Source organism: Lissotriton helveticus, chromosome 7 (assembly GCF_964261635.1).
Source record: "Lissotriton helveticus chromosome 7, aLisHel1.1, whole genome shotgun sequence".
NCBI lineage: Eukaryota > Metazoa > Chordata > Amphibia > Caudata > Salamandridae > Lissotriton > Lissotriton helveticus.
Genome location: NC_136068.1, coordinates 1,943,538,137 through 1,943,564,108, shown reverse-complemented (window position 1 = coordinate 1,943,564,108; position 25,972 = coordinate 1,943,538,137). Strand labels below are relative to the sequence as shown.

Sequence of the window (25,972 nt, the reverse complement as noted above, 5' to 3'; positions counted from 1 at the left end):
AATGGCGTCTTGAGGGGACCAGGAGGGTCCGGGGTGCTCCTCTTCTGGAAGGGAGCAAGGGCCAGTCTGGAGCAACCAGACCAGCAGCAGAAATGTCGTCGGGCGTCGTCAGGAAGGCCACAAGCCAACGGGCTAGTAGCCAAACAACGCGGTGAGCAGCGGAAAGCAGGAGGGCCCCACGCAGATCGTGGAGATGCTGGGGGGCTGCACTTCGGAGCTGGAGCTGCTCAGAGTCGGGGCTTCTCGGACCCCAAAGCACTCACCAGGAATTCACTCGGCGGGCTTGCTGGAAAGAAGTCGTGCAGTCTTGCAGATGGCCGGTCCCTTGAGGTCTCGTCGCACCCACGGTTCTCAGCTGGGCTGTAGAGGTGGGTAGAGGTCAGAGGTGCCAGGGAAGCCGGTTCTCGTCGAGCTGGGCAGTCGGATTCCGGAGGAAGGACTTGCAGCAGACCGCAGTGTTCTTAGATGGTGCCTGCGGATGCAGGGTGACTACTCCTTAGTCACAAGGGAGAAATCTTAGGAAGAAGTCTTGAGTTCCTTTCGCAGAAAGTAGTTTCAGGATTCAAAGATGATCTGATTTGGAAGGGGGCCAGTCTCTACCTTTATCCTGTAAAAGGGGGCTGGCACGCGACTAGGTCCTGCCCTAGGGGTGGGACCAGGAGGGGGGTGGTTACACCCACTTCCTTGGCGGGCTTTTCCCCAGCACAGGGTCTGGAGTGACCCTGGAACTGGTTCCAGCCAGCCTATGCACAGTGAGCACCGGGGTGCCACGTGCAGTCACCTTCCTCTAAAGCCCTGCCTACCTACAATACACAAAACCCTGTCTGGGACGGTGCTGGCACCGCCCCTGGCAGGAAACCCTTTGTCCTTATCTCCTGCTCTGGGAGGACTCCCAGCAGCAGGAGGGCAGACTTGTGTCTCGGTGGCAGCATCCATTTTGTGGATGCTAAGGCTCTGTCTGACTTTTAACCGGGTTATAGGTTACAGGCATGTCGTGTCCCTCTAGAAGGGTGGAATGCTAACCCCGTCGCCAGAATTGGCGAGGGGTTAGTATTCCAATTCGTATGACACCTTACTCGACATGTTTTGATAAAGCGATACCAGAGTTGGCACATAACCGCGAGGATTATAATGCACTTAAGAGTATATGGTATGCGATATCATGGAAACGGCTAAGGGATGGATCCCGAAAGCCGCAGACAGGCTCAGCTCATGCTAGAGCACCATCTCACACGATTCCAAGCACTCTGCCTTCAGGATTGTTAAGGCCTGCTATAGGAGTGACTGATAGGAGATCTGTGTGTCCATTTTTAGGGTTAGATATAGGTATACTATATCTAAAGCAAAGGGTGAGTACACCACCTTGCCCCAGCTGTCGTGCAGCCAGTTGTGTCAGTTTTAGTTAGTCAATCCAGGGGTGGCATAATACATGCTTCAGCCCCTGGGAGACTTCTGGGTGCACCTCAGCCCTGGGTACAGGGACTTGGAGAGGGCCCAGTGCCAATTCAGTACCTGAGTACAATTTGGATAGAGAGAACAGCTAGGCTGTGGGTCTGATTAGCAGGCCCACAGCCAGGGAAAGTCGTAAACCAGTGCAGCAAAAAGCAAAAATCTGGGTGATCATAGGATTGCAGACCCTACTCTCCTACATTTAGCAAAGGCACTCAATCTGCCCGCAGCCTCGCGTTACATGTTAGAAAATAAGCAGGCTTGTTTTCTAGGCTTCAGGCTTTCATCACACACTTTAATGTATTACATGCACGAACAGTGACCATGTGAACAATCTGCAAAACCTGTGTTGTATGTGACAATATAAAAATACATAAAATGCCATGCCACACAAGCAAAGTCAGAACACATCCCTTTTTAAATATTTGTTTACATAAGCAAGGTTTCCTTGCAGGGCAGAGCCAACACCTCACTAGCGAGGATTCTCCAGTAGCCATGTGAACGGATGACTGGAAAGTGCTTCCCAGCACCAGATTCATGGCCTATTTTTGGCTCATCTATCACCATCTGTTAGCTACAAGTAAGTCATTCACTATTTATGAATCTATTATTTAATTGGTATCGGCGAGTAGTGAGCGAGTTAGCGGGGTGCCACAGTTTGGTTGTTGAACAATTGTGCAGCGCGCCCCAGTGTGCTGTACCCACTCCTCCGCTACTTTATAATGAGTCAAAACTTCCACTAGACAAAATCAGATCTCTCTGCAGCTGGTCCATCAATCTCCAGAGTTATCCAGCCAAAGAGAAGCGGAGAAGCCTGTTTGATCCCAAGCTTTTTGGTACCACATTGTTCAGCCACTAAATGTACAGACTTCTCCAAGTCCACCTTAATACCTCCCAAGTCCCTGACCACTACCCTGCACGCATCAGTGCGGCCCTCTGTCACACCACAACCAAATATTTTTGACCTATTGGAAAATATTTGTGAGTACCCATGGTCCATTGTAAATGTGATTACATGCAAATGTGTGTGAACGGGATACATATCTGTTAAAACATTGACTTGGCAAAAGGTAAAGAAAATGCAGGAGAGTGGCTGGATTGTGTGGGGAGGTGCAGATAAGTTTAGCCTAATCGATGCTAATAATGAAGCACAGGAGCACGTGTTTATTTTTCTAAACTGGACTCCCAGGTAACTATTTGGTCGTTTTTCCTATTGGAGTATTTGGGCCAGTTCCATTCATTGTTTGTAACTCTTAGAGCCTTTGCTAACCATCTTGTCTTCAATTGCATGTTTGCAGTCTGTAAGGTATTTGGATTTGAGTGGTCAGCCATGAGTACCCACAAAGACAAGGTCATTCTGTGTATGTTCCACATTGGATTTTGGGGGTCCTGGGTAAATAGATTCACAATCTGCACCCCTTTTCATTTGCAGGTTTGTGAGACCGTGCTACAAATACAGTTGTACAGGCAGACGGGAGTACAGGTAGAGCAAACAGGTAAATGTTTGGTAGAGTTAAACTGTGGTGCATCTTGTACATTGTAATATAACAACATACCTTATCCATGTTTTCTTCTGTTGCAGGTTTCGCAGACTGTACCCCAAACATTTCAACAGGAATACAGGAGTACAAGCACAACAGGTAATTGTTTGGTAAACTGTGGTGCATCTTGTGCATTGTAGTATAACAACATACCTTACCCATGTTTTCTTCTGTTGTAGGTTTCGCAGACTGTACCCCAAACATTTCAACAAGAATACAGGAGTACAAGCACAACAGGTAATTGTTTGGTAAACTGTGGTGCATCTTGTGCATTGTAGTATAACAACATACCTTACCCATGTTTTCTTCTGTTGTAGGTTTCGCAGACTGTACCCCAAACATTTCAACGGGAATACAGGAGTACAAGCACAACAGGTAATTGTTTGGTAGAGTTAAACTGTGGTGCATCTTGTCCATTGTAATATAACAACGTACCTTACCCATGTTTTCTTCTGTTGTAGGTTTCGCAGACTGTACCCCACATATTTCAACAGGAATACGTGAGTACAAGCAGAGCATGTAATTGTTTGGTAAACTGTGGTGCATCTTGTGCATTGTAGTATAACAACATACCTTACCCATGTTTTCTTCTGTTGTAGGGTTCGCAGAGTGTACCCCACACATTTCAACAGGAATACGTGAGTACAAGCAGAGCAGGTAATTGTTTGGTAAACTGTGGTGCATCTTGTGCATTGTAGTATAACAACATACCTTACCCATGTTTTCTTCTGTTGTAGGTTTCGCAGACTGTACCCCACACATTTCAACAGGAATACGTGAGTACAAGCAGAGCAGGTAATTGTTTGGTAAACTGTGGTGCATCTTGTGCATTGTAGTATAACAACATACCTTACCCATGTTTTCTTCTGTTGTAGGGTTCGCAGAGTGTACCCCACACATTTCAACAGGAATACGTGAGTACAAGCAGAGCAGGTAATTGTTTGGTAAACTGTGGTGCATCTTGTGCATTGTAGTATAACAACATACCTTACCCATGTTTTCTTCTGTTGTAGGGTTCGCAGAGTGTACCCCACACATTTCAACGGGAATACGTGAGAACAAGCAGAGCAGGTAATTGTTTGGTAGAGTTCCTTTATGGTGCACATGGTATATTGCTGTATCACAAATTCACAATCTGCTGTAACAAACTTTACTTCTATTGCAGGCTCTACAGACAGTGCCACATTTAAGTATGAAAGGGCGAGGCAGTGGACAGAAATCCAGGTAATTACACTCTACGTTTTGCCGGCAAAGCCTCTGTATTAAGTGACAGATTGCAATCATGAGCATAGGCATCAACTTTAGCTATGTTCCTTTATTTTGCAGGCATTGTGGCATAGCAGGCTAAACCCAGTTATTACAAATATGTTCAGACGCAAAGCTGTACCTTCTGCAGAGTACGATGCTTCACCACAAAGGAAGAAATGTTGCCTTGTATTCAAGGAAGAGTGGATGAAAGAAATTGTGGAGGCTGAGACACAGAATTCACGAAGCAAGGTTTGCGTGCAACTTGGGGAACTATACAGTGGTCTCTTCCTCAGCCTCCCTTTACAGGTAAATAAATGAAAACATTTTGTACTGCTCGTTTTTAAAAGCGGCGGTGTGAACGGCCTCACGCAGGATGTTCTGTGTGTGCTCTTCACAAAAGACACTGCACGCTTGGAGAAGCATTGGCGCGTGTGCTTTCGCACACCGTACAGGGAACAGTGCTCCTAAGTGAGTGCACTTCCATTGTGGCAAAGGGACACCCCAGAATTTCATGGATGTGAAGAGGAAGTGGTTTGTCCATCTGGAAAATTTGTTGTCCAGCTAAGGATTTTAAAATATTTTTTAGATGTTTTAATGCTTAACTCTTATTAAAAAATGTCATCTACTATTCACAAAAAATATATCAGATATTAGTCAGTTATGTTCTAGTCATACTATTACTCAATATAATGAAGTAATAAACAATTAATAATCAAAACCAAACACGAATGTCCATAAGCCAGGAAACAACAATCCCCGATCTGTAATTAGCATCAAGATTCAGTAAGGGCTTCAGAACCATGTAATTTGTGAAAATGTGCATATTGTTTTGACCCTTGTTCATTCTTCAGTGCACTCCACATCACTCTACTCTACACCACTCCAGTCTAAGACACTCTACTCTCCTGTGCACAACTCCACACCACACTACACCACTGCACTCTATGCCAATACACTCTATGCCAATGCAATCCACTCTGTACTACTCCACTCTACGTACCTGCACTCTATGCTAATGTTAATGTTAGTAAAACGTGTACAGCGCACAAATACCTTCAGGTGGCTTGGCGCTTCCGGTGCAACATACTATGCTAAGTGCTACTATTGCTGAAAAAGCCAAGTCTTCAGCTGTTTCCTAAATTCCAGAAGGAAAGGAATTTTTCTAAGAGGCAAAGGAAGAGCATTCCATTCTCTAATAGTGTTAAATGTAAGACTTCTCCCCCCAGTTCATTTTCTTTATCTTAATTGCCCGCATCAAATATGCATTGGCTGAACGTAGAGGTCTGTTTGGAGAGTACCAATTAAACAGGTCCTAGAAACTTCGGTCCTTCTTTATAAAGCTCCTTGAAGGCCAGGCAGAGAGTCTTAAACTTTATCCGCTGACAAACTGGCACCAGTGAAGTTCTCGCAATGCTGATCTTACCACTGATGTTTTGGAATATCCAAAACCAGTCTCACAGGGGCATTTTGCACTGCCTGTCACTTCCTCAGAAGTTTGGCGTGCACCTTAATGTACAGTCCGTTACAATAGTCAAAACTAAGGAAGTTACTACTGACTTTCTGCATGTTTTCGTAATAAAAGGCAACATTTTCCTAATCATCTTAATCGTAAAGAACGAAGAGGACACCACCTTAGAGACTTGAGCTTTAAAGCTGAGCTTTCCATCTATTAAGACCCCTACGTTTTAGGTAGGGGGAGGGACGAGATTATCTGGCCACCAAGCTGGTGACCAAGGCGGAAAAAGATTACCGAACATAATCACTTCTGTTTTGCTTGAATTCAATTTTAAGCAATGCGTGCTCATCCAGTGACTTAAGGAGAGCATACAGACCTGAAGCTTAGATGCGTGATTAATGTCCTTATCCACTGTCGAGATCACCAGCTGGGTATCGTCGGCATAGGATGTTGGGGTCAAATTGAAACTTCTTATTAGTGGTGCCAATTCTGCTACATAGATATTGAAAAGTGTAGGGCTCAGCGACGAGTCCTGCGGAACACCACATGGAAGGGAAAAAGGTGCCGACTTAAACTTTCCCAGATGGACTGATTGAGTCCTCTCTGCTAGAAACGATGACAGCAACGACAGGGCTTTACCTCCTATCCCAGCTTCTTTTAGATGACAAATCAGTTGCCTATGATCTACCGTATCAAATGCAGCGGATAGGTCAAGCAGCACCAAGGCTGCTGACCCACCGCTGTCTAATGAAATACGGATTTCCTCTGTAGTCTTAATTGGAGCCGATTCTGTGCTACGATTAGCTCTAAAACCAAACTGGCTGTGGTCTAAAATGTGATTGGTTGCAACAAAGTTAGAAAGTTCCATATTCATGGTTTTTTCAATTATCTTTGCCGGAAGTGGAATTCTCGAGATCGGCCAATAATTGGCTGTGTCGGATGCATCCAGATTATTCTTTTTAAGCAGAGGCAAAATACAGGCCTGCTTCCACACAGTGGGAAAGCTTCCTTGTTCAATCATCTGGTTAAATATCTTTGATAGATGGGGTCCTACAAGATGACAAATACTTTGTAGAATTTCTGGGGGACAGGGGTCTTTAGGTGAGCCAGACTTGCCAGAGAAATCAGCTTAGTGATTTGCGAAGGAGAAGTCAGAGAAAAATTAAGTAACTGAGGTTTTTCGCCAATTTCTTGTTCAGTTTGATTAACTTTTAGTGTCAAATTAGTAAATTGATCATAAATTTGCTCTATCTTTGTTCTAAAGGAAAAGGCTAGAGCGTCACAAAATTCTTGATTAAGATTTGAGGATTCATCTTTTTTAATAGTGGTTAGATTTTTTACAGTACGAAATAGTTCTTTACTAGAACCACTAGCATTTGCACAGTAACAAAATGTAAAAGCCTTGTCATCCCGTAATGGCTACACAAAGTATGGAATCATTATTAGGACAAAGAGTGGGCAGAGCGAACGGGTAATACAATCCAGCGTTAATACAGAAAACCAGGAGCCCTGTGCTTGTAGCAGCAAGTCGCCACTCTAATATACTCTGTACCACTGAACTCTACACCGCTTTACGCTATTACTCAATGCCACTGTATTCTACACACCTGCACCCTACCATGCACAACTCCACTCTACGCCACTTCATTCTACCCTGAACTGCTCCAGTCTACTGCACTTCACTCTAGCCTGCACCATGCCCCTTCACTCTACTCTCAAACAATCTACTCTACGCCACTGCACTTTATGCCACTGTATACCACTGCACTCTGCACCACACACACACTATGGCACCACTCTACTCTGCACCAACCTACTCTACTCTGCACCACTCTACTTTAGCCAGCACCACACCACTCCACTCTCCGTCACTGCACTCTACGGCACTGCACTCTACTATACATCATTCCAATCTATGCTACTGCATTCTCATACAGGACCCCACTTTAAGCCACTGCGCTCCATACCACTGCATGCTACTCTGGACCGCTCTAAGCCACTGTGCTCTGCACCACTCTATGCCACTGCACTCTACGCCACTCTCCTCTACGCCACTCTACTCTGCACCACTCCACTCGACTATGCAACACTCAAATCTAGCCACTGCATTCTATGATGCTGCATTGTATATCACTGCACTTTACGCCACTGCACTCTGTTCCCCTATACTCTGCAGCACTCCACGCCAATACACTTTATAGCAGTCCACACTGCTCTACGCCACTCCACTCTACACAACTCCACTCTGTGCCACTCCAATACACAACACTCTATGCCTCGCCACTTCATGACGCTCTACTCTTCGCCATTACACTCCAGACACTGCACCTCACTCTCCTCTGCGCCACGAACTTTTAGGCATGCTGAACATCAGCCACACTGATGTACAACGTGGCTAAAACACATTGGCAAAGACAATAGCTCTTCCATAAGCGAGACCTATTGGCTTTGCCAATGCTTGTTTTAAATGCAGCCTGTATTCCTTAAAGAAAAACACAGGCCTTGAAAAATAATACAAATTTTAACAGGCCTGCACGTCTAGTGACTTCAGTAAACTACTCAACCTAACTGTAATGTGCTTGACCCGTAAACTAGTCTCAAATTGTGTGATCCATGGTAAATATTTTGTTTTACAGTCACCTTTTTCTTCATTTTCATATAAAAGAGTACATTCAAATATAGGAGTTCAGCGTTTCTGCTATACAAAATACTCTTTTGATTTAAACTTTTGCTCCAAGTATATTAAGAATCTAGTGCACATGGAGGGTATTTGTGACGCCTGACTTATCTCTTCATACATTAATAGCATTGTCATCATGGCAGGGACAGGAATGTTTCTCAGTTCATGTTTTAAAACTCACACTTTTAATATGTATATTACTAAAGCATGTTGTGGTAGCGCTCTGTCATTTACTGACATCATATTTTCCATTGAAATGGCTTCCGACGTTACCACTAACATGCAGTTTTGCTGATAAAACTATATAGCGTTTAATCAATGTGTGAAAATTAGTTTCAGCAAAAATATTTATAATTTGCAAATCTCCAAGTAAAGTGTTCTGATTTGCTTTGTTCCTATTAAAATCTTTGTTTCCATCAGACAGAACTACAAAAAAATTACTTTCCTAACTGCTTGAGATACTAGGCTTTGAGTTTGCCGGGTCCTGCTGGTGGGTCCCATTGACGAATGGCTGGAATATATGATATCTTTATGACATTAAGTTCCAAATGATGGATTTACCTTTGATGAATTAAACACCTGTTACTGTATTGTGTGTTCTTCCAAGCCCAGCTCCAGACTCTTGCAGGTAGGTTCAGTTTTTGGCAGTAATACAAATGGTAACTGTTAGTGTTGGAATCCTGTGCCCACTATGCGTGTGTCTGTGTGTGTGGGTGCATGCAGCGCATGCTAGCATGTGGTGTTCTTGAGTATATTGTTTCTATGCTGAAATGTGTTTCATTGTGCCCTAGTTAGTGTTGCCTGAATGTATATTTGCTTACTGTGTAGGAATGTGTGGCCTTTCCACCTAACCCGCCTACTCTCATGGTCTCTCCTACGGTAAGCATTCCCTCTGACCCACCTCAGTTCTCTCACTGACCCATACTCTGCATTCACTGACTCGACCTTCCATAAACCCGCTGAAATGCACATAATGCTGCCATCAGTTAACAAACACTTTCACTGTTAAAAAGCCAGACATATTGGCTTTGCCAGTACTGTTTTTTTTCATTTTCTGCAGCAAGAATTGTTAAAGGTGAAAAATCAGCTAATTCCTTACAAAGGCAAGATCTATAGGCGCAGCAAAGGCTTGTTCCTTTTGGGAGATAGTCCCTAGATTTGTGTTCTGTGTTCACTGATTGGCAAAGTGGCTACAGAGATTAGTTGTCCAGAACTCAAGATCAATGAGCAAACTACTCAAGAGCATCTATAGTGCTCAGTCCTTTGAGACCAATTCCTCAAACAATTCATCTAGGCCACTGTGTTCCTGTCAGATGTAAGAGATTTTCTGTAAATTGGAGGCGTTTTGGTTTTGGGTTTAGTCTTTCAGGGACCCCATGTTCAGTGGCCAGATGTTGTGAGATTGCTGTGGTGCCTGTGTGGTGTTGGTCAGCAGCACCGGGGATATCAGGCATTTATGTTATGTTATAACAAATTTCTTGAGCGCACTGTCACCATAGGTTTCCCAGCGCCTAGAGACCCTTACGGGTGATTGTGCGCTTTACAAATGTGGACTTTACTGGCGCTAATCGGATTGAGAAGAGAGGAGGAGGGACAGGGGAGGGAAAAAGAAAATGAGTGCGGGAAAAGTAGTGTTTTTAGGGATTTCCTGAAAGAAAGAAGGGAACAAGATGACTTGAGGGGAAGGGGGAGGGAGTTCCACAGCTTGGGGGCTAGACAAGAGAAGCTGCGGCCACCCGATCTAGAGAGTTTGAAACGGGGGACGACAAGGAGCTGGAGGTGGGTGGACCTCAAGTTACGAGGGGGGGCAGTAGGAGGAGATTAGGGACTTGAGAAACGCAGGGGCGGGACCTGTGAGAGCTTTGAAAGCCAGACAGTGAACCTTGAAAGTGATTCTTTCGTTCACTGGTAACCAGTGAAGGCGGCGTAGTAGAGGTTGGGCCGACTGCCATTTGGGGATTTTAAAGACCAGCCGAGCAGCCTGGTTTTGGACGATCTGCAACCTAGACAGCTGAGATTTAGGGAGACCGTAGTAGATTGAATTCGTGAGTAGCAAATGGCAATCCAGACTTCTGTGCATTTCAATGCCTGGGTGCTACTGAATACGTATGGTATGCATGCATCCGGAATCCATAGGAATACAACGCCTTATCATTAACAACATGGAAAAAACAAATATCTCTTTACACTTCTACTGAGAAATACCCTGTTTCATGTAGATAATGCCGTGTGTACGAATAAAGCTAATACTACAACTCTCCTTTTAATTTGTAGGTGACGGATGTGGGTGTTGAAAGTCCACAATTAACATCTTGTTGAGTTTTCTGAAGACAATGCTGCAGCTGAATTCATTAAAAAAGCGACATTGACAATTATCTGTGCCAGCTAATCAAAAGAATAACATCTTACACATCAGACACAACGGAACACTGAAGGCCAATTGTTGGTCAAGATAAAAATGCCAGGAATAGCTATCACGCCTAAGACATGTATAGTTAAAAATGTCTTTTAACATTTGCAGAGAAAATGAGCAGTAATGAATATTAAGCAATGTACTCTGGAAAAATTCAGTCACACAAACTGTTTCTGTCAACAAAAGAGTGCATACCATGGTTATTAATTGACTGAATGTGAATACAACTTCAGTGGAAGTGGATATGAGACAACCTATACTGATGAGAAACCTAAGCTACGTCCACCAGAGAGTGAAAGTGAAGAATGCATATGTGGAACGATGCCTGATCACCAGAGAACGGATTTGTGAGAGAAAGCTTATTAGTGCACCGAATATGTGGAAAATTTATATTTGAAAAATGCTCTTACTGTTCACCAGAGAGTGCATACAAAAGAGAAACTATATCAATGCATTGACTGAAAAGTTTTATTCTGAAAATACATTTAAATTCACATCAAGAGTGCACAGGGGCAAAAAGCCTTAACAGTGCAGTAAATGTGATAAAAGCTGTGGTCACAAAGGACATCTTACTAGGTGTGAGAGAAAACACACTGGTGAGAACCCTTATGAATACAATGGATGTAGCAAAAGGTTCACTCAGAAACAAGCCTTAGTATGCATGAGAGAAAACACACTGGGGAAAAACATATCCATGCTCTGAATGTGGGAAAAGCTTTGGTCAGATAACTAATCTATTGTCCACCAGAGAACACACACAGACATGAAACCTTATCAATGCACTGAATGTGGAAAATGCTTCAGGTACAAGGAAACTTTAATTAGGCACCACAGAACACATACAGCAAAAACTCTTTATCAGTGCTTGGAATATGGAAAAGGGTACAAAAGTAAAGAACGTGTTATTCATCACCGGAGATTGCACCCAGATGAGAAACCCTATAATTTCTCAGAATGTGGAGAAGGCCTCAGTAGAAAGGATCACTTTACTGCTCATAAAAAGGCACACATAAGCAAGAACCCTTATCAGTGCTCAGAATGTGGAAAAGGGTTCAGAGTGAAGCAACAGTGTACTATTCACCAGAGAACACACACAGGTGAGAAACCATATCAGTGTCTCAAATGTGGAAAAATGTTCAGTCAGAGAAGAGTTCTTGTTTTTCATTACAATACACACAGAGATGAGAAGCCTTACGAATGCTTGAAATGTTGGAAATGCTTCCGTACAAACTCAGCTCTTACAATTCATCAGAGAAGACACACAGGCGAGAAACCGCATCAATGCAGTGAATGTGGGAAAAGATTCTATTCGAAACAACGTCTTATGATTCACCTGAGGACACATACAGGTGAGAAACCATACACATGTTCAGAATGTGGAAAAAGACTCTATTCAAAAGAATGTCTTACAATTCACCAGAGGACTCACACAGGTGAGAAACCATATCCGTGTTCAGAATGTGGGAAAAGATTCATTTCAACGGCAGGTCTTATGACGCACCAGAGGACACACACTGGTGAGAAACCATATGAGTGCTCGGAATGCGAGAAATGCTTCATGCAGCAAACAGATCTTATAATGCACCAGAGAAGGCACACAGGCGAGAAACCACATCGATGCAGTGAATGTGGGAAAAGGTTCAGGGCGAAAGGAACTCTTACTGTACACGAGAGGATGCATACAGGGGTGAAACCGCATCAGTGCTCAGAATGTGGGAAAAGCTTCAGTAGGAAAGGAATTCTCATCGAGCACCAGAGGACACACACGGGTGAGAAGCCATATCAATGCACTGAATGTGTGAAAAAGTTCAGTGTGAAAAAAAGTCTCACGGATCATCAGAGGATACATACGGGTGAGAAACCTTATCAATGCAGTGAATGTGAGAAAAGTTTCATCACTAAAGGAAATCTCACTGATCATGAGAGAACACACACTGGCGAGAAACCATATCAATGCTGTGAATGTGGGAAACGGTTCAGTGAGAAGGGAAATCTTACTGCGCATGAGAGGAGACATATAAGCGAGAAACCTTATCAGAGCTAAGAATATGAGAAAAACCAAAGTGGCAAAAAAAGTGTTATAACACACATTAGTGTACACAGATGAGAAAACGATATTGATGCTAAGAATATGGTAACAGGTTCAGAATTAAATGAAGCCTCACGACTCACCTGACAATACATCTGGGCAGATGAGATTACTAATTCTTGATGATTGCACAGCAGCATTTTGAGATCATAGTTCAAAAACATGAAAGACATATACATACTGACTGTGTATTGAACGTGAAGTTAATTGGATATGATGCACTTCACTTTCTTCTCTGGAAAATCACCTGGGAAAGCCCTCCATTTCAAATAGTTTACTCTAAGTGTAAGAAAAGACACTACAGGAGAAAAAAAGACTATTTTCCCACTGTGATCAAAATGGCTTATAAAAAAGTACCATTTATATGAAATACATCTCTATGCAACACCACTAACAATGAGTGCCAGACACAATGGTAAATGCTATTCGTACGTCTGGACTGCATTCAAATAATTTTCATCCTCACTTCATAGTAAAGAAAATGAGGGAAAATAGAATAGAATCAACTATAAGTGAGTCAATATTTGAAGCATATCTCAGTGGAATGTGACTGCTACTGAGGAAAGCTAAGGTACTCCTGTGTTCCCATCTTTAAGGATTGTCTAACTCTGGGTGAGGCACCAGCTGTTGGAACTGGAAACTGATTATGTTGCTTGTTTCAGGAAACGTCTGTAGTATCTTCAGGAGGGGTGAGCACCAGTTGATCTTCCTCAAACCTGCTCCTTGCAAACAGCAATGCTTAGCATATTTTGACATGTCGCCTTACCAGCACTGGTTGAGCATGAGGGTTTGTAGCCATCCAATAGTACTACTCGATGCTAGCTATTCTACGTGATTTCTGTCTAGACAGCGGGCCACCGTTCTTTTGGCACCATGATTCATCTGACCACTGTGCACTCTACAAATAAATGAATACACAGATTAGCAAGCAACCATTCACGTGATACTCCTCTGTGCTGTTAAAACCCCTTAAAGCTCTGCCGACACTAGTTCGTTCCACAAGAGAACGATGTATCTCTGAACTCTACGTGAGTAAGCACTCGTTCTCTTCTTGGGGGTTTCAAAGCTGCGTTAAGAGGACCTCAACAAATCAAACTGCCTAGTTTGAGGTCTATAGACAAAAATCTACAGCACTCAAAGATAATATCATCTTCATCATTTGGAACCCAGTCAAGCAGTTGTGGTAATAGCAGTGTCCATGGAGAGCAAGGCTAGCACATACACATGTCTAAGAAGGCACAAATCCTGCCGGGATGATCCGTCAGTGATAATATCTACAGGAGAGGGAGGCGGGGCACCAACATGTGGTTTGATCTGAGGTAGCTACTGAGTCACCTAAATACAGGGCTTAATTATGGCAATTGAAAGTCATTGACATCTTGTCATCGTCATTTTGATATTTCCCATTTACATTGCTAAAAACCTTGCCTTTGGCTGAGAAGTCCTAATGTGGGTGAGTAATGCTGTATGAAGGGGATCTATGTAACAGCAGCTTCGGATGTGAGATCAGTTAGACCGATCATAAGAAAGTATATGGAGGAGAGGAGGAATGGGAACTCTTGACTGGTGCACCTAATGTAAAGCTCGAGTCATGAGTTACTAAACCTACTGTTTCTCAAGCTATAGTCAGGTTGACGGTTTTGTCTTATGGAAAGGAAAATTCAAAACATTGGCAAATTATGACAGCAAGTCTAATATAGAACCTTACTCCCTTAAATGTGGAGGACTTGACCTTCATTATCTCTGTTTTAGTTTGAGGGGCGTAAAGGTCACATCCTCGCCAGTTCCCAGGAAATTCTACCAACATGGGCATTTCTGACAACTGGTTAATCAAGGGTGGTGTAGCTTGCAAGGATTCCTGCACATTTTCCTACCAAGAATGCCAACTGAAAGAGCCCAGTATATGCTTTAAAACACAGTTTCAAGAATGAATGGCAGCAGTATTTCTGCCCAGGATTAGCCAGCACACAGGCAGCCCTACCAATGGTGGATATTTATAACAACTAAATGCCCAGGGGAATCCGGGGTGGTGTTTCTTGTGTGGTTCCCTGTAATTTTCTACAAAGAAAGCCTTGCAAAAGTCTACAAAACCCAAATTATCTCAGTTGTCCTGGGAGATGGCTGCAGTATTTGGGCCTATGGTCGACTAGCACCTTTCTTGCACAGTAGTGACTCTAATTTGGCATGGATACCATTTGGAGTAAAAGTCATGACGATGTAGTAAAGACCATAGGGCCAGTCTCCATTTTGTGTCAGACCATTAATTTAGCCAGTCTAACTTTGGCGTATATACTGCATGTCTTTATCTTTTGAGCAACTTATGAAAGTGTCAAATCATCCAGACATTGGCCTTGACAAACACCTAAAGTGACATAAACCTGAGAAAAGTTCCCTGTTATCTATGTTTCAAGTTCAGACAGTAAAAGCAGTCTGCCGAATTATAACACTGCATCTCTTCCTAAAAGACATCATGGTATGATAATATGTTTTATATTGATGTCTTTTATATGATACAGCGCTTTATCTTTTCACCTGAAACATGAAAGGCTTAAAAGAAGCATTTGTGTAAATCTTACTGCATTATTTCATTCTATTTTACATATTTTATAATATTTTATGTATACATAAATGTTATGTTTATGTTGATTCATGCTAATTTTATGAGTTCATTTTAAATATGAAGCTTTATGTCTCCCTTTAGAGTCATGGATTTTACTTAGTAACAGAATCACCAAATATGATGTAATACACAGCCATTTGACTCAACTACGTGAATTTAGCTTTTCTACCTTTGGCCTATATACTGCATGTGCTTATCTTTCAAGGAGTTTGTGAAGTGTCAAATCATCCAGACAATGACCTTGAAAAGCATCTACGGTGACATAAGTCCTCTTTCAACTACGTTACGAAGTCAGACAGTAAACGTATAAGGGAAACAATGTAGACTGAATTGAATTACTTTTGTTGTATTGGTGCATACCGGTTACGTTCGAACTAGGTGGAAAGCCCCCCCCCCCAATGTAGGGTAAAGGTCAGGGGTCAAACCTATAAAAACCCATGTAGAGAGGTCTTCACCCCAGATTATCGCAAGAGGCCCTGCCACACTGTCGTACTGCTGAAGCATTCATTCCTATGCTGAGAGGTGGATATTGAGCCAACTCCGAAAGGAGTGCAGCTGAGTCAAGCTGGTGTGTGTTTTTCTTTCTAGGCGATTCTCTCTCCCAGTCAAAGCCTAATAACCACAGCTTCTCTGCTGTGAACAGGCATGCAGAAAATCTAGATGCAAATTACTCTTTCTGCTCATTTCTGACCTTTATTCTGCCTCTTTATGCTTGTTTCTGACCTTTATACTGCCTCTTTCTGCTCATTTCTGACCTTCTTTTTGCCTCTTTCTGTAAATGATCCTCCTCTTTCTGCTGTTTTCCTCTCCAGCCGTTTCCCTCCTACTGCCACCCTAAAGTAAAGTAAAGTCCACATTTGTAAAGCGCACAATCACCCGTAAGGGTCTCTAGGCGCTGGGGGCCGTCGGGAAGATTAAGCGAGCTATTGCCCAGAGTCACATGGTGCTGGGCTAACCTGCCGCCGGAGCCGGGGATCGAACCGTGGTCCCCAGATTCCAGCGTCAGTTGCCCTGGCCGCGGCGCCACACCTCTCCCTAAGACCCGCCCTCTCCCAGGACCTACTTAATGGAAGCCAGCTCCCCCTGCGACAGTCCTCCTGTCCAGCGTGCCTCTGCTGTCTTAGGTTTGCTGCCTCCTCTGCTCGTTTTCTGCAAATTGTTCTGCCTCTTCTCTGCTCACTCCTGCCCTCCATTGTGCCTCTTCTGCTCGTTCCGACCTTTATTTTGCCTCTTTCTCCTAGTTTCTGACTTGTATTTTGTCTCTTTCTGCTCCTTTCTGACCTTTATTTTGCCTCTTTCTGCACCTTCCTGACCTTTATTCTGACATTGCATTCACAGCGCCCAGATACCCCTAGGGGTGACAGTGCTGCGATATGAAGCAAACACAAGGAGATGATGAATGGAGCGCTGAAACTTTGAGACACTCATCCCCAGTCACACATCTGGGTTGAATCCATCATCGTTCTTTACCTTATTTTGCCTCCCCAGTTCAGACCAAGCCATATGCAAATCAGTCTTGGCCCTATTCCTCATGGGAATAGTCCAGCCAGAACTGCCAAGCCAGATCTTCCCTGGATCAGAAACAAGCATCCTGGGACCAGTTTTGGGCTAACAGGCCTCATCAGCCAGGCTAGCTTGAATCCAGAGGCAAAGTGAGCAAATGGTAATTGATTGATGCTCTCATAGTGTAACTCAAAGAAGTTTTCATGAGGGTGTTAGGATGCCAAGGACATTGCCACCATGTTCCAAATGTTCATTTTATTCTCACTATTGCTGACATGCATTAGTGATGTTCTTAATATTTTTGGTGTGATTATTACTAATGTTTTTAAGAACAGGATGAGACTGTTGAAATAAACATATTTAAATATATTTTGTCTTTTCTTAGTGAGTAATTGTGTCATATTCAAAAGTAGGAAATTGGGTTTAAATTTCCACTGTGTCATTGATCCCTTTAGGGTACTGTTAGTAATCCAGAAAGCATGGACATCACACCGACAAATATTTTGAGTGAGGTTGGGCGGGGCTACAACAACCTGACTTTCACGCTCAAGCATTGGGGCTCTAAACAATGTTCAGGCATCAGTTGGTGGCTGTTAGACCTGTCTGCCTTTGGGTAGTCCCTCCTAATTTTTATTTATTTTGTCCCCTTTTTGCCCCTCAAAACCTTTTCAATCTTTTTGTGTCCACTGGATTTTTTTTGTGATATTGGCAGGGGTTAGATGCTCTTTTTCCCCCACAGTTTTTACCTGAGGCCTAGGTGCCTTCCCTGACTAGAAGTGAGGGTTACACAAAATGGTGGTTTTCAACTGCCCTAACTGCCAACCTTTGAGAAAGCCCCATAAGATAACATAGAGACATTCTAGAACCTTCTGGACCCTACTGGACCCTGGGAGGTCAGTCTATAAAAGGGCAAGGGCCAGGTAGCCATTTTGTGCAGTCCAGTGAGCTTGAGGAGAGAGGCAGTGGTGAGGGGAGGTGGACGCGCAAGAAGTAGTTAGTTTGTCAGAGAGATAGACAGCATCTTCGTGAAGACGTTCCCCCCCCTAACCCCTGACCAAACCCTCTTGTTAGACTTTGTCATCTGAGGGAATCGGCTTGGCAACTGCTGTTGGCCCCTTGAGTCCCTCTGACCCCATGTTGTCCTAGCTGCTGTCTGGGAAACCCCCCCCCTCGCTAGACCACCTTACCGGTTGCCCAGAGGGAGAGACTGGAGCGAGCTGTGACGCCCTGCGCTGCCCGAGGAGCCTCTGGAGCGGAGGCGAGTGTTTGTGGAGGCGGTGCCGGGCTAGGCGCTTGAGCAAGGAAGCGCTGTTCCTCGCGCAGACTAAGGTGATGCGGCCATCGGAGGTGTGAGCCGGGGAAGCTCCGCGCAGGCCCAGAAGCACTGGGCGTCTGATAGCGCGAGTGAGGTGGCGCTGGGTAGAGACGCTGCTCTCCCGCGCCTGTGCAGTATCGCGAATGACGAGTGAGGCGGCGCTTGGTAGAGACGCTGCTCTCCCGCGTCTGTGCAGTGGCGCGAACGTCGAATGAGGCGGCGAAGACAGTGCGGGTGACTGAATCACCGGCAGCCCCAGACCGGCCTTCCCTCGGTGCTGGCGTGAGTGCGCTGGACCTGTTGTCCATGGGAGGAGCCGCCGGGAGAAGGGAGCTGGAGGTCTGTTCCCGCGCCTTGCCCAGATCAACCCCAAGTAAGGTGGAGGAAGGGGGGAGATTGTCGAGTGACTGATGAATCAGCCGAGAGGCCAGAAAAGAGTTCACTCACGCCCCCTGATACCGTGACTACCCTTCTGACTAACCCTGACAGAGTGGAGGAGGACTGGGTTGGAAAGTCTTCTGGATTAGAAGTACAGAGGGGTAAGGGTAGCAGGGAGATACCACAGTGCTGGAGAAGAGAACTAATAAAGCTGGGGGTTGAGGTATAAGGTGGGATTCTCTTAAAAGAGGCGGAGGGGGAAGAAGAATCTGTGACTTCACCCTGTGCTAACGTAGGAACAAGTTTTTTAACGGAGCGGTTTATAACATTGCATCTGACAACTGAAAACCTGGAGTTACTCACCTATGGTGAGGAAGGTGTCACACAGTGGTTAATAAGATAACATTCCAGGGTCCTATGGCCTAGAAATTCTCATAGTAGTAGACTGGAGTGGGTTGAGCTTTAATGAATGAAATTGTTCTTTTATGTAACCATAATACCTCTTTTCTTGTGTGGGCAATCTATTGTTGTAAGAGGTACTAAATCTGAACGTTAAGAAAGTGCATCCTAGATCAATTCACTGTAAAAAGATCATTAAGCTACTAAGCTGAGTTCTACTGATGTTACAGGATATGTGTGAAAAGAACGGGTAAAAATGTACAGTGTATTAAATTGTTGAACTACAGAGGAGAGAGAAAAGCTAACAAAGTATTTTTATAAAACAGCTCATATTTTTCCAAATTGGTGTAGTGTCCTTATTTTTGAGTGGTGGATGTCTTGTTATTAAAGGGTGTGACGCAAATTTAACACATGTACCCTTGAGTTAGGCCTTCCCACTTAGTGCCAAGCTACCTTATGTGACTTGCGGTTCCCTAGGTCCAACATAATTGGTGTCCAGCGGTGGGATCAAAACTGTGTTTGCGTCTACTCTGAAGTAACAAAACATACCCCACTAACCTACACCTGGAGTTTTCTCCTGGCGGCCTTCCTAATTTTTACTTTTGCTTTTTCCAAATGTATTCCTGGTGGTGGGGTGGAGGTAGCTTCAGGTTGCCCTTGCAACTCTATCCTTTTTGTGTGCTTGACCTTGAATTGCCTTTAGCAAAATGGAATTTGCACTGGAAAAACTGGACACTTATTCAGTGGCCCAGCTAAAAGACTTCTGTCAACAAATGGGAGTGTTCTTTAAGCGTGGTGCCAAGAAGGGGGAACTCCAGACCAGTTTGAGGGCTTGGGTGGAAGCGTGCAGAGAAGAGAAGGAGGAGGATGAGGAGACAGACCGGGGCACGGTCATAGGGGTAGAGGGATTGTTCCATCCAGAGGTGGGAAACCTACTCCCCGAACCAATGACCTCTTCTAGGAGGGGCAGTAGTGTCTCCGGGGGAAGCCTGACCGAAGCGGAGCTCACAGACGGGAGGGAAAAAAGGAAGCTGAAGTGGGAGTTAGCCAGGTTAGAACAGGGGAGGGAGGAACAGAGGATGACTCATGAGCTTAGACTAAAAGAGCTAGAACTCAAGGCTCTACAGTTAGGACTGGCCAACTCTCCAAATGGTGGCAGCGAAACCAGAGAACCAACCAGGGAGTCCAGACCCTACTTGCCTAAGGACATAGTTGCCAGCTATAGTCAGGGGGATGATATAGCCAAATGGCTGGCTGCCTATGAGGTCTCCTTAAGAGCCCATGGGATCCAGGAAAAGCACTGGGGGGGTGGGTTGTACAAGTACATGCCTCCTACTGGTCGGGACACCTTGTTAGCCTTAGAACCAAAGGAGCAGACCAACTACCCCACTATGAAGTTAGCGTTGATTAGAAAGTGTGAGCTAACCCCGGAAAAGTATCGCCAAAAGTTCAGGGGGAGCCACAAGTTAAGCACCCAGAACTGGGTGGATTTCCTGGATTATGCAAGGAAGGCATTGGAGGGCTGGGTACAGGGCAGTGAGGTGAAGGATTATGAGGGGTTGTATGATCTTTTTCTTAAAGAGCATCTACTCGAGAAATGTTTTCCCGAGCTGCGCCAACACCTGGTGGACAGCAAGCTGACCAACCCCCGGAAGCTTGCAGAGGAGGCGGACATCTGGGCAAGTACCCGGGTGTCCTCAAAGGGGACTGGAGGTGATTCCCAAAAGGCCGGACAGGGCGCCCCTCAGAAGAAGGAGGGGGAGAAAAAAAGCGGGAGTTCTCTAAAGGTCCCCAAAACAGTTTCCAGGGAAAGGGAACAGGTTTCACCCCTAAGGCTAACCCGCCCAGAAACCCTCATCCTGGCCAAAGCCAGCAGCCAAGGGTTGTCCACTGTTTCGAATGTGGTGGTGTTGGACATTATAAGGGAGATGTCAGATGCCCAAAGAGACCACCCCCTCCCACCGGAGGCAGAACCCCGGGAGTAGCTAGTGTAGCGCTCGGGGAGGAGTTGCCCTTAGATAAGGGGGGTGAGTGGGCGGGTGTCACCTTAGTGTCCCTGGGAGAACGGGAGATGGTTCCTAAGATCCAGGTGCCCCCAAATACTACCTAGTATGGGCAGTGGATCACCATCAATGGCCAGAGAGGGGAGGCTCTGAGAGATACAGGAGCCAGTATGACTATGGTGAGAAGTCATCTGGTGTCTCCAGAGCAGGTGATTCCCAATGTACTCCACCCCGCCGCGATGGCTGACGGCAGAATGGGCCACTACCCCGTGGCCGAGGTTCCCTTTGAGTGGGAAGGGGTTGCAGGTTCACTTCGAGTTGCCGTAAGCCCTGCCGTGCCAGTTGATTGTCTGTTGGGGAATGACATGGAGCACAATGCTTGGAGAGAGGTGGAATACCGGACGCATTCAGAGATGCTAGGTACACCTGACTGGGCCTGTGTAAGCACAAGGTCTGCAACTGCCCGGAGAGGGAGTTCGCCTGGGTTGGAGCCTGGAACAATGGCCCAACCCGCTGCCAAAAAGGGACAGACCCGAAGACAGGAGAAACCTGCTTCAGCTTCCACATCCCATGTGACAGATCAGCCACCTGCGGTGGTGGACCAGGAGTCCATGGAGGGGGGAGTAGTTTCTCTGGAGGACCTGCCCATCCCTGCTGAGTGGCATGTGGAGGGAGGGCCTACCAGAGAAGAGTTCTGTAAGGGCCAGAAGGAGTGCCCTACCCTTGAGGGACTGAGGCGACAGGCTGAAGCCCAGGCAGCAGGGGACGTTGCGGGACACTACCACATTTACTGGGAGGATGGACTCCTCTACAGTGAACCCAAGGTACCCTTACCTGGTTCATCAAGGGCCTTGGTAGTCCCGCAACGGTACCGAGCCTTTCTGCTGGAATTGGCTCATGAAATTCCCTTGGCAGGACACTTAGGTCAGGACAAGACCTTTGCTCGGCTTGTTCCCCACTTTTACTGGCCTCAGATGAAAGTGGCGTCTAACACCTACTGTCGGACGTGTGTAACCTGCCAAGCCAGTGGGAAAACAGGGGTGAAGCTGAAAGCTCCCCTAGAACCACTTCCTGTCGTTAGCACCCCCTTTGAAAGGGTGGGCATCGACATTGTAGGGCCATTGGATCCACCAACAACAGCTGGTCACAGGTTCATCCTGGTTCTGGTGGATCATGCCACACGGTACCCAGAGGCAATTCCTCTGAGGACTGTCACTGCACCTGTGGTGGCTAGGGCCCTGAAGGGGATCTTTACCCGAGTGGGATTCCCCAAGGAAGTTGTGTCCGACAGGGGGACCAACTTTATGTCCGCGTACATGCGGGCAATGTGGAAGGAGTGTGGAGTGACCTACCGGTTCACCACTCCCTATCACCCCCAGTCCAATGGACTGGTAGAAAGGTTCAACAAGACCTTGAAGGGCATGATCAGAAGTCTGCCTGAAAGCCTGCGGAGGAAATGGGACGTCCTCCTACCCTGTTTGCTATTCTCCTACAGGGAAGTGCCACAGAAGGGAGTGGGCTTCAGCCCCTTTGAGCTTCTGTATGGGCACCCTGTACGCGGTCCTCTCAGCCTGGTGAAGGATGGATGGGAAAAGTCTCCCAGGAAACCCCCCTAGGATGTGGTGAGCTACATGCTGGCCTTCAGGAGCCAAATGGCGAAGTTGTGGAAGCAAGCTTCTGACAACTTAGAGGCCAGTCAGGCAGTAATGAAGGAGTGGTATGACCACAACGCTCACCCGGTGGAGTTGGAGCCTGGCCAGAAAGTGTGGGTGATGGAGCCTGGAGAGCTAAGTGCCCTTCAGGATCGCTGGACAGGCCCCTTTGAGGTGTTTGAAAAGAAGGGTAAGGCCACATACCTGGTGGACCTTAAGACCCCTCGACAGCCCCTACGGGTGCTACATGCTAACCGACTCAAACCCCACCATGAGAGGCCCGAGGTCATCTTAATGATGGTGACTGATGGAGGAGAGGAAGCGGAAAGCGAACCTCTCCCAGACTTGTTCTCGTCTCAAGAAAAGGATGGGTCAGTGGAGGGAGTGATTCTCTCTCCATCCCTAACTCCTGAACAGCGGGAGGACTGCCGCCAGATACTGGAGCAGTACTCTACGTTGTTCTCCCTTGTCCCGGGAAGGACCCACCTGTGTACCCATGATGTGGACACAGGAGGCAGCCCACCAGTGAAGTCAAAGACCTACCGGCTGTCAGACAAGGTGAAGGCTAGCATCCATGGAGAGGTTACCAAGATGCTGGAGCTAGGAGTTATAGAACCTTCCAGCAGCCCCTGGTCCAGTCCGGTGGTTCTAGTGGCAAAAGCCACTCCACCAGGCACCACTCCAGAACTGAGGTTCTGTGTGGATTACCGGGGACTGAACTCAGTTACCAAAACTGATGCTCATCCGATCCCTAGGGCGGATGAATTGATTGACCGGCTGGGAGCTGCCCAATACTTGAGTACCTTTGACCTCACTTCAGGGTACTGGCAGATCTCCCTTACAGATGGAGCAAAAGAAAGGTCAGCTTTCTCCACGCCTGAGGGACACTACCAGTTCTGTGTGATGCCCTTTGGGCTCAAGAACGCCCCTGCTACTTTTCAGCGGCTGGTGAACCAGGTCCTCTCCGGAATGGAGGGTTTCTCCGCTGCTTACCTGGATGATATTGCCGTCTTCAGCAGCAGTTGGGAGGACCATTTGCAACATTTGCAAGCAGTTCTCCAGGCCCTGAAACAGGCTGGCTTGACAATCAAGGCCAGCAAATGTCAGATTGGGCAGGGGTCGGTTGTGTACCTAGGCCACTTGGTGGGTAGGGGAGCAGTGCAGCCCCTCCAGGCAAAGATTGAGGCAATCATGGCCTGGGAACCCCCCAAGACCCAGACTGAGGTCCGAGATTTCCTGGGCCTCACAGGTTACTACCGTCGCTTTGTGAAGGGGTATGGCACTATTGTAGCGTCTCTCACGGAGCTTACCTCAAAGAAACAACCTCGACGGGTAGTCTGGACAGAGGCTTGTCAGCAAGCCTTTGAGAAATTGAAACAGGCAATGTGTGCAGCACCGGTCCTGAGGGCCCCAGACTTCTCCAAGGAGTTCATTGTCCAGACAGACGCATCCGAACATGGCATTGGGGCAGTGTTATCGCAACTCAATGAAGAGGGTCTGGATTAGCCTGTAGTCTTCCTATCCAGGAGACTGCTTCCCCGGGAACAGAAGTGGAGTGCAATCGAGAGGGAAGCTTTTGCGGTGGTGTGGGCTCTGAAGAAGCTGCGGCCATACCTGTTTGGCTCGCACTTCCTGGTTCAGACTGACCACCGACCCCTTCGTTGGCTGATGCAGATGAAGGGGGAAAATCCCAAGTTGTTGAGATGGACCATCTCCCTACAGGTAATGGACTTCCGGGTGGAACATCGGCCTGGAGTAGACCACGCCAATGCAGACGGTCTCTCTAGGTATTTCCGCCTTAGTGATGAGGACTCCCAAGGGGTTGGGTAGCTCTCCCCACTTTCAGCTGGGGGGGACGCGTGTTAGACCTGTCTGCCTTTGGGTAGTCCCTCCTAATTTTTATTTATTTTGTCCCCTTTTTGCCCCTCAAAACCTTTTCAATCTTTTTGTGTCCACTGGATTTTTTTTGTGATATTGGCAGGGGTTAGATGCTCTTTTTCCCCCACAGTTTTTACCTGAGGCCTAGGTGCCTTCCCTGACTAGAAGTGAGGGTTACACAAAATGGTGGTTTTCAACTGCCCTAACTGCCAACCTTTGAGAAAGCCCCATAAGATAACATAGAGACATTCTAGAACCTTCTGGACCCTACTGGACCCTGGGAGGTCAGTCTATAAAAGGGCAAGGGCCAGGTAGTCATTTTGTGCAGTCCAGTGAGCTTGAGGAGAGCGGCAGTGGTGAGGGGAGGTGGACGCGCAAGAAGTAGTTAGTTTGTCAGAGAGATAGACAGCATCTTCGTGAAGACGTTCCCCCCTAGCCCCTGACCAAACCCTCTTGTTAGACTTTGTCATCTGAGGGAATCGGCTTGGCAACTGCTGTTGGCCCCTTGAGTCCCTCTGACCCCATGTTGTCCTAGCTGCTGTCTGGGAACCCCCCCCTCGCTAGACCACCTTACCGGTTGCCCAGAGGGAGAGACTGGAGCGAGCTGTGATGCCCTGCGCTGCCCGAGGAGCCTCTGGAGCGGAGGCGAGTGTTTGTGGAGGCGGTGCCGGGCTAGGCGCTTGAGCAAGGAAGCGCTGTTCCTCGCGCAGACTCAGGTGATGCGGCCATCGGAGGTGTGAGCCGGGGAAGCTCCGTGCAGGCCCAGAAGCACTGGGCGTTTGATAGCGCGAGTGAGGTGGTGCTGGGTAGAGACGCTGCTCTCCCACGCCTGTGCAGTGTCGCGAATGACGAGTGAGGCGGCGCTTGGTAGAGACGCTGCTCTCCCGTGTCTGTGCAGTGGCGCGAACGTCGAGTGAGGCGGCGAAGACAGTGCGGGTGACTGAATCACCGGCAGCCCCAGACCGGCCTTCCCTCGGTGCTGGCGTGAGTGCGCTGGACCTGTTGTCCGTGGGAGGAGACGCCGGGAGAAGGGAGCTGGAGGTCTGTTCCCGCGCCTTGCCCAGATCAACCCCAAGTAAGGTGGAGGAAGGGGGGAGATTGTCGAGTGACTGATGAATCAGCCGAGAGGCCAGAAAAGAGTTCATTCACGCCCCCTGATACCGTGACTACCCTTCTGACTAACCCTGACAGAGTGGAGGTGGACTGGGTTGGAAAGTCTTCTGGATTAGAAGTACAGAGGGGTAAGGGTAGCAGGGAGATACCACAGTGCTGGAGAAGAGAACTAATAAAGCTGGGGGTTGAGGTATAAGGTGGGATTCTCTTAACAGAGGCGGAGGGGGAAGAAGAA

The 25,972-nt window shown here is 46.6% G+C and overlaps 1 protein-coding gene across 4 annotated transcripts in view; it reads left to right on the top strand.

Moving 5' to 3' along the window:
- LOC144770958 (uncharacterized) overlaps positions 1-17,368 on the top strand; it is a 48,426-nt gene extending 31,058 nt beyond the window's left edge. For all 4 annotated transcript variants that reach the window (XM_078655808.1, XM_078655805.1, XM_078655807.1 and 1 more), the window contains exon 3: positions 10,649-17,368. In XM_078655808.1, the coding sequence (XP_078511934.1) occupies positions 11,551-12,831 (1,281 nt within the window). In that variant the 5' untranslated portion in view covers positions 10,649-11,550 and the 3' untranslated portion in view covers positions 12,832-17,368. The remainder of the gene's footprint in view (positions 1-10,648) is intronic.
- Positions 17,369-25,972: the final 8,604 nt, after the last annotated feature.